Genomic DNA, 14,786 nt, shown 5'->3' with positions numbered 1-14,786 from the left:
TGATAGAACATCTGCAGCATCTTATTGATATACAGTACATGGCTCTTTTGAAGAGTTACTGGAGAATCTCGAGGGTGAGATATTGGATCTGGAACGGTGTTTGCAATATTAGCATGGGGAGGAAGACTGCTAGGAGGCTGCTATGTCTGCAGTTACACCACTGTATCTCCATCTGAGACGGTCCATTGGCCTGGGTGTGCGGACACTGGCAGAGCTACTGGCTTATAAAGCTGCCAACAAATGTGTCAGGTAGTAGTCAATGACCTCAGGTGAGTCCTGTGAAGCAGGGCTGGTGGTAAAATTGCTCAGGGAATAGATGAGGCAAAATGCAGAGGCATTACAGGACAGCAGTAGAGAGAGTCTGAAAGCTAAGATCTGGACCTAGAACAGTGCAATCGTTTAGTGAAGGGAAACAGTTGAGAGACAGACAAAGACAGAGAGAGAGAGCTTTTATTTTCATAATTTTTTGGTATTTGGTATTTGGTACACTGTATTAATCCCCATTGTCCTGCTGTACAAGAAAATTTTTTGACATCTCTAACTTTACATTCAATTACATGTAAAAACAGACATAGAAATAGATATAAGCATTACAAACAATTACACAGAGATTACAATAATATGGTTATTAAAAGAGCAGCATGTTTGATATTTATAATGTGTAACTAACATTATGTATAATAAAGTAGCCTAACTCATTATATACAGTATAAAAATATCATATATACAGTATTTACTAAAAATAGTTTGCAATGATTATGATGTAATTCCCAGAGATAATATAATCAGTAAAGGGTACTTAGTTACATTTATTTTATTTACTTAAATTTACTTGTGAATTTTTGCATGAATTTGTGTGTGTTAGCTATCCATAGGGGAACAGAAGGGTGTGTCTGGCAGTTCTGAGTCAAGGAAGGGAGGATGAACAAATAAATAAATAAATTTGAGCTTCTCAGTCTGGTAGTCCAGGATCCGATTGCATTATACTACTTTCCCGATGATAATGAATTAAAAAGCAATAAATATATATATATATATATATATCAGCATGTATAGACATTTTTTTCTCTCCATGTTTGTGTAAACTGCTTACTAAGATCCCATCTTCTGCTTTTCTCCAACGTTCTGTGTCGTTTGGTTTCCTGGATTTCACTATCACCTACTAATGAAGTAGATTAAGTGGGACAAGAAAATTGATGGATGAAAGAATAAATGATATGTATACCCGAGCAAGAGTTTGTGCAAAGGGAGCACAGGATAGAAGTAGCTTGCTCCTTTGCTAATATAGAGAGGTCTGGGGTTTATATTAATACTTACATTGAATCAGAGTACACTACTTAATAAATATTGTTACTTGTTTTGCTGTGTCTTATCTCTTATTAATTGCATTAATACAAATTTAAATGATTTACCCCATTGCTTTACATGAAAGCCTTCCATAAAGTATTCATCCCACAAAAATCCCAATATAAAACAATAAAATCATCAGCCTTTTATCTCTGACCGCAAATAAAATGACATGCTGTCATTGTACAAAGCCAGTGACAGCATGTGTTGAAAATCTTTTCTCTCCAAGTGTGTATACAGTAAAGTGCATACTAAGATCCCATCTTCATCCAGTAGATGGAGCTTACAATTTTTTATGTGTTTTATCATTCTCTGACTCTCAGCTCTTTCTACTTTTGTGTATAATATTCATATCAATCAGTTTCAAGTTAAAATTGTGCCATTAACTTGGGAATACACAACTGGATTTTACATTTGCATGGGATCTTTGCACATTTTATTCACATTTATGATCACTTTTCAAATTAGTGCTAAATTGTTGCCAAATGCCATCATTATTCAGTAGCTCAATTTCTCTTCTAAAAATGTATTCATCCAACAACTTTCTCCACATGCTTTTAAAGTGGCTTAAACCACATTAAAAGCTTATTATTTTTTATATTAGATGAACGAGAAAGTGACAAACTAGATGAATTGTTTAGAAGTATTTTCCATTGTGCTTTGGGCATTTATTCTGAAGTAGTTATTCAAGTTAATTATATTTAAAGGCTTCACAAAATGTTTTCTTGGATTTTTTTTTGTAATGATTAAAAAGAAATGTCAGCTTAATATGTAAATAGGAGCAAATTCATATGTTTTGTGTGTTTAGTTAAAGTCCCCCCCAGGAGAACACCTGCAGAAGTCTGAGGACACACTGGAGAGATTGTATCTTTCACTTCCATGCCTGGCAATTTCACAGGAGGAGATGGAGACTGTGGATGGGTGGCCTGCTTCATGCAGCTTAGTATTTTTCACTCATCAGGAAAATTATTCAAAATTCAAGTGGTTTGCTAAGCAAAATTGTATAAAAACAAAAGTGGTAATAGCAATGAGATTTTGACTATCAATAACTAAAATGCATGTTTCTGAAAAGCAAACCTCTTTCTATATTTATTACAGCTAACATCTCTTTTTTTTAATATTTTGCCACTTGACTGTTTTGTAATGTCATGCTACCTTTTCTACAAGTCATACAAATGCTCTTATATTATAAAGAGAAATAATAACAACTCCCCACCTACTTACTGGTAATTAACTTAAATCATAGTTATGCGAACATTCACCATAATCAGGTGAAAGAAAAACATACTTTCAATGTGTTTAAAACTGTTCATATAGTTTTCTCTCTCTGCTAGAGGTGCACACACAATAAGAGCACATTTTATTATCAACAGCGGGCTCTAAAGTATTATTTTGTGCTTCTATTGTCATTTTTAATATCTGATAACAATATTACAGGTATGATCAGTAGTAGAAATTTTACACATTTTACTCATAAACATCTTAATGCTCTGTTTTATCTTGATTCATCAAGAAATTAGACTTCTTTCTTTGATAGGCAAATCTTCATACAGTATATGCAAAGAACCACACTAACAATGCACAAATAGGTGGCAGTTTTTGTTTTGTATACAATAATAGCAAAGATCGGAAAAGTTATTTTTTTCTGTAATGTTGTTGCTTGATTTAATCACATGAACAAAACTGTTTGGTATTTTCTCATAAATAGCTTCTGCCACATCTTTTATTTTACCTTTCTGTACTATGTCTGTAAATGTTTGCTGAATTTGCTCCTGATCAATTTTCTGTCGTTCTGCACAATAAGACACAACAATCTTGAGATTATCAGCTTCAGATAGTGTAAAGTGCCTCTCCCCAATGGTATACTCATTGGTATCTCGTGTGAAGGCTGGAAACCATGTTTTAGGCTGCCTGTATGCTTTTACTGACCATTGCACCCAGTAGTATTTTTTCTCTAAGAAACAAAAAATTCTGTCCACCAATAATTCATGATAGCTGTTTTTAGTAAACTTCTGTAAGTCAGTTTTTGCCTGGTCTTCAAAATTTTTTATGCAATATTCTATGGCAGATGTCATTTGACTTTTTATGGCTGCCATCTTCTCTGTCCACTCCTTCTCTCTCTTTGATACATCTAAACCTTTCAGTGAAGCATATGCCCTCAATGCACTTATTCCAATGAGGAAAAGGTAGCCGAGATGAGCACAGAACTCTTCCATGACACGACGATCTCTACTCTGGTAATTTTTTACTATTTCCAGGATGTCTATTTCTTCATTTCCCATCACACCATCATAGAGCTCATTGAGACTGCTTTCTCCTTTAGTTCTAAGGTAGTGGTCACAAAAGTCTTCAGTTTTTTTAACTCTCAACTCTGGTACTTCATTTAAAATTTCTGTATAATATTTATATTGTGTTTTAATGGCTTCCTCGATCTTAGAAAATTTCACATCCATTCCAAGTTTCTCAATCTCATTGTTGATTTGTGAACAATTGTTTATAATGTCATCCAACTTTTCACCAATTTGTAAAACCTGATTTGTAAAGTCTCCTATATCTTGTCGTTCAGAATTATTTTGAATTTCCTTTATTATTTTTGCTGCTACTGAACAAAAAGGGACTACCTCTCCAATTACTTCTAAAAAAGTCTGTGTTCCTTTTAAAACTTTACTCATTATTTTATTAATGTCTGTTTTATCTGAACACTTTGTGATGTTATCCATCTTCTGTTAAATATCCTTGTGAAGTCACTGAAAGAATACAAAATGAAAGGCATTAACAAAGACAAACCTGAATCTATTAGGATGAGCATCTTTCACAGAAAGAGCTGCTGTACAGTATATTTTCATTATTGAGAAAACAATGAGTTTAATTGTAATGTATTGAAAATGTATTTTTCCAAGCTCTTGAGCCTGGAGATACTTCACTCTGCCTTCATAAACTGCTTGATATTTTGTATTGAATTGTATTTTTAAAAAAAGTCACACAATTATGATATGTAGAACGTAATGTTTCACATTTGTGCTATCTGAAGATTTTGACAACAAGCCTGGCTGGTAACACATTAATGACAGCTTTAATTATTGGTATTACTTCTTCCATAAATACCCACTTTTTAAAAGTGAAGTAAATCTTGAGTATCGCCTGTTTAATGTTAATTCCAAATCTTTAAATATTATGGTCAAGAGGGAGCATAATGATACAGAGAAAGAGAGGGCCAAGAACAAATCCACTAGGAGCAGTGCCAGAACAGTGCTGGTGTTTGAGTCTTACCTGGCAGGTACAAAATTCTTTGTTAGTTGTGGTAATTATACTTCAAAGATACATGATATTCTATATGGTGTTCCACAAGGCTCTATCCTGGGTCCGCTGCTCTTTTCGATCTACATGCTTCCGTTAGGTCAGATTATCACGGGGCATAACGTGAGCTACCACAGCTATGCTGATGACACACAACTGTATTTATCAGTAGCACCTGATGACCCCAACTCTCTTGATTCATTGACACAATGTCTTACTTGTGTTTCTGAGTGGATGAGTAGTAATTTTTTCAAACTAAATAAGGAGAAAACAGAAATTTTAGTAATTGGCAAAAACTGATATAATGAGGGTATTAGAAGTAAACTTGATGCATTAGGATTAAAAGTCAAGACAGAGGGACTCTGACCTAAATTTTAGATCGGTAATTATTGACTCTGACCTAAATTTTAAATCACATATCAATGAAATTACTAGGACAGCATTTATAGCAAAAGTTAGACCTCTTATAACTTTGCAAGATGCTGAGAAATTAGTTCACACTTTTGTTTTCAGTCAGCTAGATTACTGTAATGCACTCCTCTCAGGACTACCCAAAAGAGACATCAATTGATTGGAACTAGTATGCAGCTGCCAGAATCTTAAGTAGGAAAAGAAAATCCAAGCACATCTGTCCTGTTTTGATGTCACTACATTGGTTACCTGTGCTATTTAGAATTGACTTTAAAATACTGCTTTACAAAGCCTTAAATAATCTTACACCATATTATATTTTGGCATGCCTTACACCTTGCATTCCAAATCATAACCTTAGATCTTCAAATGAGTGTCTGCTTATAATTCCAAGAGCTAAACTTAAAAGAAGTGGTGAGGCGGCCTTCTGCTGTTATGCACTTACAATCTGGAACAGCTTACCAGTAGAAATTTGGTAGGCTAATACAGTGGGGCACTTTAAAAAATTGCTAAAAACTCATTATTTTAACATGGTTTTCTCATAGCTACATTTTAGTTTAACCCTGATATTCTGTATATGCATTTAATTATCATTATCATTCTTGGTGGCTCAGAAATCTGTACTAACCCGTACTTTCTCTGCTGTTCTTTTTCCAGTTTTCTTTGGTGGCAATCTGCGCCCCACCACCTGATCAAAGCACCGTGTGACAAAGCGCTATATGGGCGCCGGACCCGGCTCAGACAGACACGGGAGGCACACTAATAAAAACTAATAAATGTTTTATTTTCTTCATCTGTGGGCTACGTCTTCCCTGTACCCACAGACACAACACAGTCTCAAAAGCACAAACAGAAACACCAAAACAAAACACTCTTCTTTCCTCCACTCCTCTTAGCAGCTTTGTCTCCCTCCTCCCGACTCTGGCTCCTTGAGTGGTGGGTGTCGGCTTCTCTTATAGCCCACTTGGAAGTGCTCCAGGTGATAATCAACCTAAATTAGGCTGCACTTCTGGGTGTGGCTGCATGGCTGCGATGGCCAAGGAGCCCGAGGGGGATGAGCTCCAGTGTAACACAATTGTGGCCCCGATGCAACCCAGGGGGGCTGCCACCAAGTGTTCCGGGGGACATAGTGCGCATTCCATGGCTGCTCCCCTGGATCCAGTGTCAAAGGGGCATCCCAGCCGGGCATGGGTCTCAGCCGTCCACCACAATGGATTGAAGGCCAGAGTTCCACATGACCATTATCATCAAGTTCTTCCATGTGAAGTCTAAATACCATGGGGACTGATTGAAATCATTTATGTTAGGTAGAATGCCTAAAGGGGCTGGGTGGTCTCGAGGCCTCGGAACCCCTGCTGATTTTATTTATGCACAAAAAAGGTGTCGAAGGAGTCCATTAGATTTGGCATATGGCAGAGTAAGATGACAGCTGGCATTTGCAGGACTCATTCTCACCAGGCGCAAAAGCAAATGGTGCTGGTAACAAACCAAAAGAATATCTACACTGTTAATACTGTTAAAGCTGTTCATAATTCAGGTTTCCACATAAAGGAGCTAAGTTAAAGTTGCCCAGTAGTTCAAAGCAATATACAAAACAAAGTCAAAAAACAGCTTTAAAAAAGAATTTGCCAAAAAAAAAAAGTTTTCTCAAACAAAATAAAAACTGTTTCCTTTTAAACAAAGTGCAGATATTTAATAAGAATTGCTTTCCCTTAAATAAAGTGGTCAGCGAAACTGTGCAGCCATGCCACTTGACTTCATATTAACTCCAGACATGCACCTCGAGTCAATGGATCGGCACCATAACAAGCAGGTCCAAAATGGTGGAGTAATGATGTCATCACAAGAAAGAAGAATGGGGAAACATAGTGGAAAAAAACTAAAAATAAAACCTAATGATTATGTTTTTGACTAAATTGTGACACTTAAGAATATAAAACATACCATTCAATGGAAATTAAGTCTGTAATCATGAAACGTTGCACATTTAGTGGACAAGGCTAGTTGCGTGTGTCTTTATAATGTGTATTATGTCAATTGAGACAAGATTATTTCAACCAACCGAGGAAGGGTGTGCTGCTTATTTTGTTTAAGAGTCAATATTTGACTCTTTTAACATAACTGCACCTGCCAGAGATGATTCAGTCTAAAAGTGAGTTTTACACAGAGAAAAACTAGTACTGAGGTGAGATACTGCAAATCCTAGATGGCAAGTAGAGTGACTGGTAGGTGTACCTAGATATATGATATTGTATTGCTCATCAACACATTCTTACTCCTTTAGTTATCTGTTCTTTAGTTATGGATATGTATGATCCATAACCAGGAATCATTTTAAGACAAAGTAAAAAAAAAAAAAGCTAGCCGGTGATTGTCTCCATTTTATTCACGATTATTGGTAGCCATCTGGGCCTGTACAATCTTGGCATTACAGAGTACAAAGTAGGAATCAGCCATGGATGGAATGCCGAGTTAAGCTCAGAACCAGTGAAATTAAATATATAATATATGAATGTTAAACATACTTCTTTTTGTTTTTGTAAAGAATAAAAATATGTTCAAGTTCTTTTTTTTAATACATTAATTTTTTCCATATAGATGTTTTACATATCACATTTATTTTACATGCTTCATATCTGCACAGCCACCAGTCAGACATCCTTTTAGACATCTGGTTTAATTATAGTGTTATCTTCATGCTATCTGGTTTTTATTGCATAATATTTACAGTAAATGTTATCCCACCAAACCAAATAGTGTAATTTCAGATGTAAGACCAATATAATAATATGCTAATGAATGGACTTGACTTTAACAAGGGCCCCAGTGCCTGAACTAGCCACACAGCCCCACAGCATTATGGAACCTCCACCAAATTTGAAAGTAGATAGCAGGTGTTTTTCTTGGAATGCAATGTCCTTCTTCCGCCACGCAAAGTGCTTTTTGTTATGACCAAATAACTCAATTTTTGTCTTATTAGTCCAAAGCACTTTGTTCCAAAATGAATCTGGCTTGTCTAAATGAGCATTTGCATACAACAAGCGACTCTGTTTGTGGCATGAGTGCAGAAAGGGCTTCTTTCTCATCACCCTGCCATGCAGATGTTTTTTGTGTAAACAGCGCTGAATTGTAGAATGATGTACAGATGCACCATCTGCAGCAAGATATTCTTGCAGGTCTTTGGAGGTGATCTGTGGGTTGTCTGTAACCATTCTCACAATCCTGTGCATATGCCACTCCTGTATTTTTCTTGGCCTGCCAGACCTGGGTTTAACAGCAACTGTGCCTGTGACCTTCCATTTCCTGATTACATTCCTTACAGTTGAAACTGACAGTTTAAACCTCTGAGATAGCTTTTTGTAGCCTTCCCCTAAACCTGGAGACTGAACAATCAGTAACCTTGTGTCACCTCCACTGCTACCTGCACATATATTTCTGCCACTGTCTCTATTTATTCCTAGGATTCTGGTTTTATTTATTTACTTATTTATATTCGTTTATAATATTTATTAATCTTTGTTTTTAGATCTTTTGAGAGTTGCTTTGAGGATCCCATGCTGTCACTCTTCGTAGGAGAGTCAGAGGGAAGCACAACTTGCAATTGACCACCTTAAATACCTTTTCTCATGATTGGACACACCTGTCTATGAAGTTGAAGGCTTAACGAGCTAATCCAACCAATTTGGTGTTGCAAGTAATCAGTATTGAGCAGTTACATGCATTCAAATCAGCAAAATTACAAAGGTACCCAAATTTTTGCACAGCCAGTTTTTCACATTTGATTTAATTTCATACAACTAAATACTGCTTCACTAAAAATCTTTGTTCGGAAAACGCCCCAGTACTCGGATGTTCCTAGGAAATGAAAGACATATCACTGTTATCTTTTTGTTGAAAGTAGAGTAAATTACTATGCATGCTGAGAGGGGTTCCCAAACTTTTTCATATGACTGTACTTTAACACAATGCCATTTTTGCTGTATTCTAGTTACTGGCCTGAACTACTTGAAGGCAGAAGCAAAGTGAAGGATGTTGGTAAAGCTGAAAGATGTAATGAACAGTCTGTAAAATTCACTGGTCATTCTTTATTCCGGTGTCATGGTGGTTGATGTGTCAAGATCAGCGTTAAATACTTATAGAATTGCAATATCACTAGCACAAAATGTTCTGACTATTTTATTAAAAACTTACCAAAAATTAGAATATTATTTAGCTTACCTTAGAGCAAGAAAAATGCAAGGGAAAAAAGGATGATTTCAGTTATTATGAAGAGACTAAATTGCATTGAGGCTAAAGTCCCTGAGTTTTTTTTCTTTCTTCAAAGAGCACCAAATCTGCAAGTGTTCAGTGACACCCAAACATTTAACTGCTTTTTATAAGAAGGTTTCAGTATCCAGGAGCCTATGAGATGCGTCCCCACCCACAAGCTACTGCTAATGGAAGTCTACAAGGTGAGTAAACTTCTATCAACTTTCCTGGTTTCCTTCACAATGGATGTTTTTTAAACCTTTGTGTTTGGATATGTTGATTAGAATCCTCCCAGAAAAGTATATTAAGCTAAATTACTATTCACAAAGTAAATATTCACATTTCCAGTAAATTACATTTGTTAAATCAAACAAATTGACAATGGAGGGTGTACACACTTATTTTTTGTATACCTCAGACTGGTCACTGATCTCAACTCTTTGAACCTGTTGTTAAGATGCACTTTCTTAAACTGTGAGGCTCAAGTGTGAAGAAGAAGAAGAAGAAGAAGAAGAAGAAGAAGAAGAAAATACTAGCATAAGACACATTAGGACGGGGGTAGACAATGTCAGTCCTGGTGAGCCGCAGTGGCTACAGGTTTTCATTCCAACCCAATTGCTTAATTAGAAACCAATCATTGCCAATCTCAGACTTTATTTAATGTTATGGCTTGTTAGTCTGTGCAATGTAAGGCTCTTATATCGTAGATTTTTTCCTTTCCAAGGATGTCATCCAAATGATTTGAAGCCTAAAACAGATCATTTTCAGTCTGTCACATTTTTCTATTAAGTGTTTTATTAAATCAAACAGTGCATGATGAACACACACAGATGTAATTGGTTAAAAGCTAGCTGAAGAACTGCTGGCTGCTTTGTCTTTTACATCTTATTGCTAATAAGGAGCAATTAAAACACTGAATGCAGCAGTTTACGACTGAAATAAACAATTAAGGTTGGAGAACCTTAACAAGCGAGACCACTAAAATGAAGCATCAAAATGTCACTTAAGCAATATGTGCTTCATCAGCAATAATTGAGTTCTCGTTAAGGAACTGGGTTGGAACAAAAACCAGCACATACTGCGGCTCTTCAGGACCCACATTGCCCACCCCTGCACTAGGAGATAATATGGGCTTTTTGATGGAATTCCTCATATTTTGCACTGCATGCTCTAGAGTAGCTTATCTTATATAATACTTTCAAAGCCCTGTTACATTTCTTGCTGCAAGCCTTAATTAGTCACCTCTTTAATATACAACAGAAATCCACAGGAATGCAGGATAGCAAGCAATTAACAAAGAATTCCTCTAGAGCTGTTCATTTAAAAAGGATTTATGAAAAAAAAAATTGCACCTTGGCAGTGACCAGAGACAAACAGCCAGGGTATGGCAGTGAGCTAGAAAAGGAACAATGCAACTCCACTGATAAGTCCCTTTGCAATTGTAACATCCTCAAAATGTTTTGTAAAGTACATTTCAGTTATTATTTTATTGCTTCTGTAAGAACAGGTTAGGATTTCCTGGAGCAGATCCGTTTTCCATGCATAAAATATCTTGGGCTAAAACAAATAAAACCTATATCAAAATATTGACATTATTTTGAAAGATGAGCTCCTGAAAGAGCTAATGCAAGACTAAATACACATCCACAGGTAAGATCAACAGTCTACCTTTAGGATGTACCTTCTTTAGAAACAACTGTCAGTTAAAAAATTAAATTGGGCCTTTTTTATGTTAATCATCACTCCATACATCAAAGAAAACAACTGCAATGCCTAGTTTCTTCAACCAAGAAGCCATGTCACATCAGCTGCAAAGTTTGGAGAACTCCTAGATAACCGCAGGACTCCACAAGACAGATATCATCATCATCATATTATTATTTTTTTTTTAGTTGACTCAATTATGCAAGACTACTTCTGCGTCGTACTTCTAAAATTTTTATTTTTATACTGTATTGAGGATTTGTTCTGTTCTGTGTATGGTATTGTATTGACCCCCTTCTTTTGACACCCACTGCACGCCCAACCTACCTGGAAAGGGGTCTCTCTTTTTGAACTGCCATTCCCTAGGTGTCTTCCATTTTTTCCCTACAAGGGTTTTTTGGGAGTTTTTCCTTGTCTTCTTAGAGAGTCAAGGCTGGGGGGCTGTCAAGAGGCAGGGCCTGTTAAAGCCCATTGCGGCACTTCTTGTGTGATTTTGGGCTATACAAAAATAAATTGTATTGTATTGTATTGTATTCTGAAAAAAAATCAATATGCAAACACTACATTTGAATGATTTGCAGAAGATTTAAAGGAGAACACTAGAAGTTGAGTATAGTGCTGCAAAAATAAGAAAAAAAATCATCACTAAAGAAAAGTATAAGATACTATTGTACCAGATGGTAGACTGAGCAGCCTAAAAGGGAATAAAGTACAACGGACTGTGGAATTAAGAGCCTTTCTTCCACTTTCTCAAGCCACTGTTGACAGTGCTATGAAGTAGAGGATGAAAATATTAAAATGTAGCCTATCCAGCAACTTATGTTCAAAGAAGATTGTTTTGTTTGAGAGAAACACACTTCAACATTCCTACATGGCTAGTATCCTGTGTAGTGCATAAAAACGGTAAAAGTCTGAATTAGTGTAAGCTGACCTAATTCGGGGTGTTCATAAGAAATGTAATGGTTTACTTCATGAGGTAGACGTACATGAAAATCAAGATCAGCTACGTCATATATTAGAAATATTAAAACATGCTTTAATTTAAATGTTTAAAGTCTAAATATTCTAGATTGTAATAGAAATTTTTATTTTTCACTCACTGATAGAGGTGCATAGAGAGCTAAATCCCTTGCAAAGGATCAAAAATCAATCACATCATAATAACTAACTTTAAAATAATCTAAAAACGATAATCCTATGATGACCAGGTTGCCTGCAGGACATCGATAGTCAAATAAACCTGAGATAGACTGGCCAATGAGGATACATAAACACCCAAGGATTGGTGTATTAAAGGTGCTTAGTGCATTTTTTAACATTAATGCGTCCAAGAAAGGTTCAGTGCAGAAGTTTTCAATAAATGAGTATGCCATGTTAAAAACAATGCTCAAAACAAGTGAGAGTTAAAATCAAATAATAAATAATCCAAAACAGGATAAAGCCTTTAGGTTTAAACACAGATAGTGTGTTTATATTTAAAATCCACTCTTGAGCCTTGGTGTATCCAGCTAAAAGTGATACTGCTTACCCTTTTCGGTCTCCTCAGCAAAAGGAAATGTCCTTTGACAGGCGCGGTCAACCCTTTTTATCCAGTTTTAGGAGCCCTTCTTCTTTCTCCCTCTGCCATCCGTTGCCCTTCAGTAGAAGTCTACTTAGAATGGTTGATCACTCTAACTCCTTGAGTACTCAGCAGGAGCCACCCTGCCCTGTCAGCGCCATCCGCTAACTCCTCTCGGGGCCACTTTCCCTGCCACCTCGAGTAGCATCCACTTGCAGAGCCACAGCACCATACGTCACCGCAGTTCTAGACCCGCAGTTACAGACCCGGAAGTGACGTCTCCGTCGTTTCAGGACTGACTTTGTAAAATTACTTTTGGAAGGTTTTGGCAGGTCTCGGCAAAGCCCAGAAAGTAACATCGGGTCAAAGACCCATTCAGAAACCAAATAATACGCATCAGTTTGAAGTTCAGAGGGTTTCTGCCATCACGTCGTGTCATACATCAAACTAAACAATATGGATCGTTTCTGTGAAATACACTATTAACATTTACGTTGTGTTCGGGTCTGTGGGAACCATTTAACACGTCGACAAAATTAAAATCATTAAGATCTGTGTTAATTGAAAATAGTTTTACGTTTACATTCATGAAACGAAATATACAATATAATTACAATGTTTGCACCATGTTAGAGTTTAGTAAAATGTTAATAATAAAAGTGATTACGTTTTTTAAAATGTACTATGCATGTGTGCAATATTGTTCTAAACCAATTTAGAATAAACATTTAAGCCAATCTAATATTTTTAAACATGTATGTGAAGAAAACGGCAATACATATTCTACATTGAATTATGCTATATATTAATTGCCTTATATAGAAATGCTCTAGTTTTTGTCACTTACTGTTATAAACGATGGGCCATCAAAAGAAAAAAAAAAAAATACTAATAAGAACACAATTTATTTATATAGCACCCTTCCTATGCCCAAAATTCAGAAAGAACAACAGGACCTATATAACATTGGCTACAAATTATATCTTCACTAAATAAAGATAAATACAGGATATACAAAACATTCAAACAGAATAAAAGAGAATAATGCAGACTAAAATACAATATATAATACTACAAAAAAATCTTGAACAAATAACAAATTGTGATAAAAATGCAAACCCTGAGTACCTGGACAGATAGAGGGGGTAAACTGAAAGAAGGGGCTGAATGTCAGGTCTGTTTAATGTCTTCCTAAACAAATGAGTTAAAAACAAATGAATGGAGTCAGCTGATCTCATTAATTTAGGGAGGTCATTCCACAGTCTGGGCGCTATATACAGCTGAAGGCCCTGCTGTCACCCACAGAGTGCAGGTTAGTGTGGGGCACAACAGGATGGCCAGAATGAGAGGACCTTAGTGGGCAGGTCAAGAACAGAATTTGATATTCAGTCCTGTAAGACATAGAGAGCAGTGAAGGTGCAGCAGGATGGCTGTGATGTGCTCGCTGTTGTTGGCTCGTGTCAGGACTCTTGCAGTTGAGTTTTGAATCAGCTGGAGCTGTGATATAAGATTATATTTTTTATAAAATTAAGATTACTTAATTATCATATTATAAATTAAGGTATGAGGGTTGCCCTGGACATGACATAACTACATTGTGTCTGACAGTGGGTCCAAGGATTTCATCCTGATACCTAATGGCAGTCAAGGTGTCGTTGTCTAGCCTGTAGAGGTCTGTGCGTCCCTCCATGGATATGCCTCCCCAGACTGACCGTCACTGAGCCACCACCAAACCGGGCATGCTGAGCAATGTTACAGGCAGCATAATATTCTTCATGGCTTCTCCAGACCCTTTCACGTCTGTCACATGTGCTCAGGGTGAACCTGCTCTCAACTGTGAAAAGCACGGGGCACCAGTGGTGGACCTGCCAATTCTGGTATTCTATGGTAAATGCCAATCAAGCTCTACGGGGCCACCCTCATGAAGTCTGTTTCTTTTTGTCAGAGGTCAGAGACATTCACACCAGTGGCCTGCTGGAGGTAATTGTGTAGGGCTTTGCCAGTGCTCATTCTGTTCCTTTGGTCCTCCTGATGGGATAAGGACCTTCTCTGGCCCTGTCCAGCTTTCCTAGAGTAACTGCCTGTCTCCTGGACTCTCCTCAGTGCCCTTGAGACTATGCTGGGAGACACAGCAAACCTTCTGGCAATGGCACATATTGATGTGCCGTCCTAGAGAAGTTGGACTACCTGTGTAACCTCTGTAGGGTCCAGGTATCGCCTT

At 36.9% G+C, this 14,786-nt stretch overlaps 1 protein-coding gene across 1 annotated transcript; it reads right to left on the bottom strand.

Annotated features, from left to right (window-relative positions):
* Window positions 1-557: 557 nt before the first annotated feature.
* On the bottom strand, window positions 558-4,114 carry LOC114646142 (protein rapunzel-like). Its single transcript, XM_028794153.2, has one exon. It carries the CDS (start codon window positions 4,065-4,067, stop codon window positions 2,919-2,921), a length of 1,149 nt encoding a protein of 382 aa, XP_028649986.2. The 5' UTR covers window positions 4,068-4,114; the 3' UTR covers window positions 558-2,918.
* Between the last annotated feature and the right edge of the window lie 10,672 nt (window positions 4,115-14,786).

Source organism: Erpetoichthys calabaricus, chromosome 2 (assembly GCF_900747795.2).
Source record: "Erpetoichthys calabaricus chromosome 2, fErpCal1.3, whole genome shotgun sequence".
Taxonomy (NCBI): Eukaryota; Metazoa; Chordata; class Cladistia; order Polypteriformes; family Polypteridae; genus Erpetoichthys; species Erpetoichthys calabaricus.
This window is presented reverse-complemented; position numbering and strand designations above follow the sequence as displayed.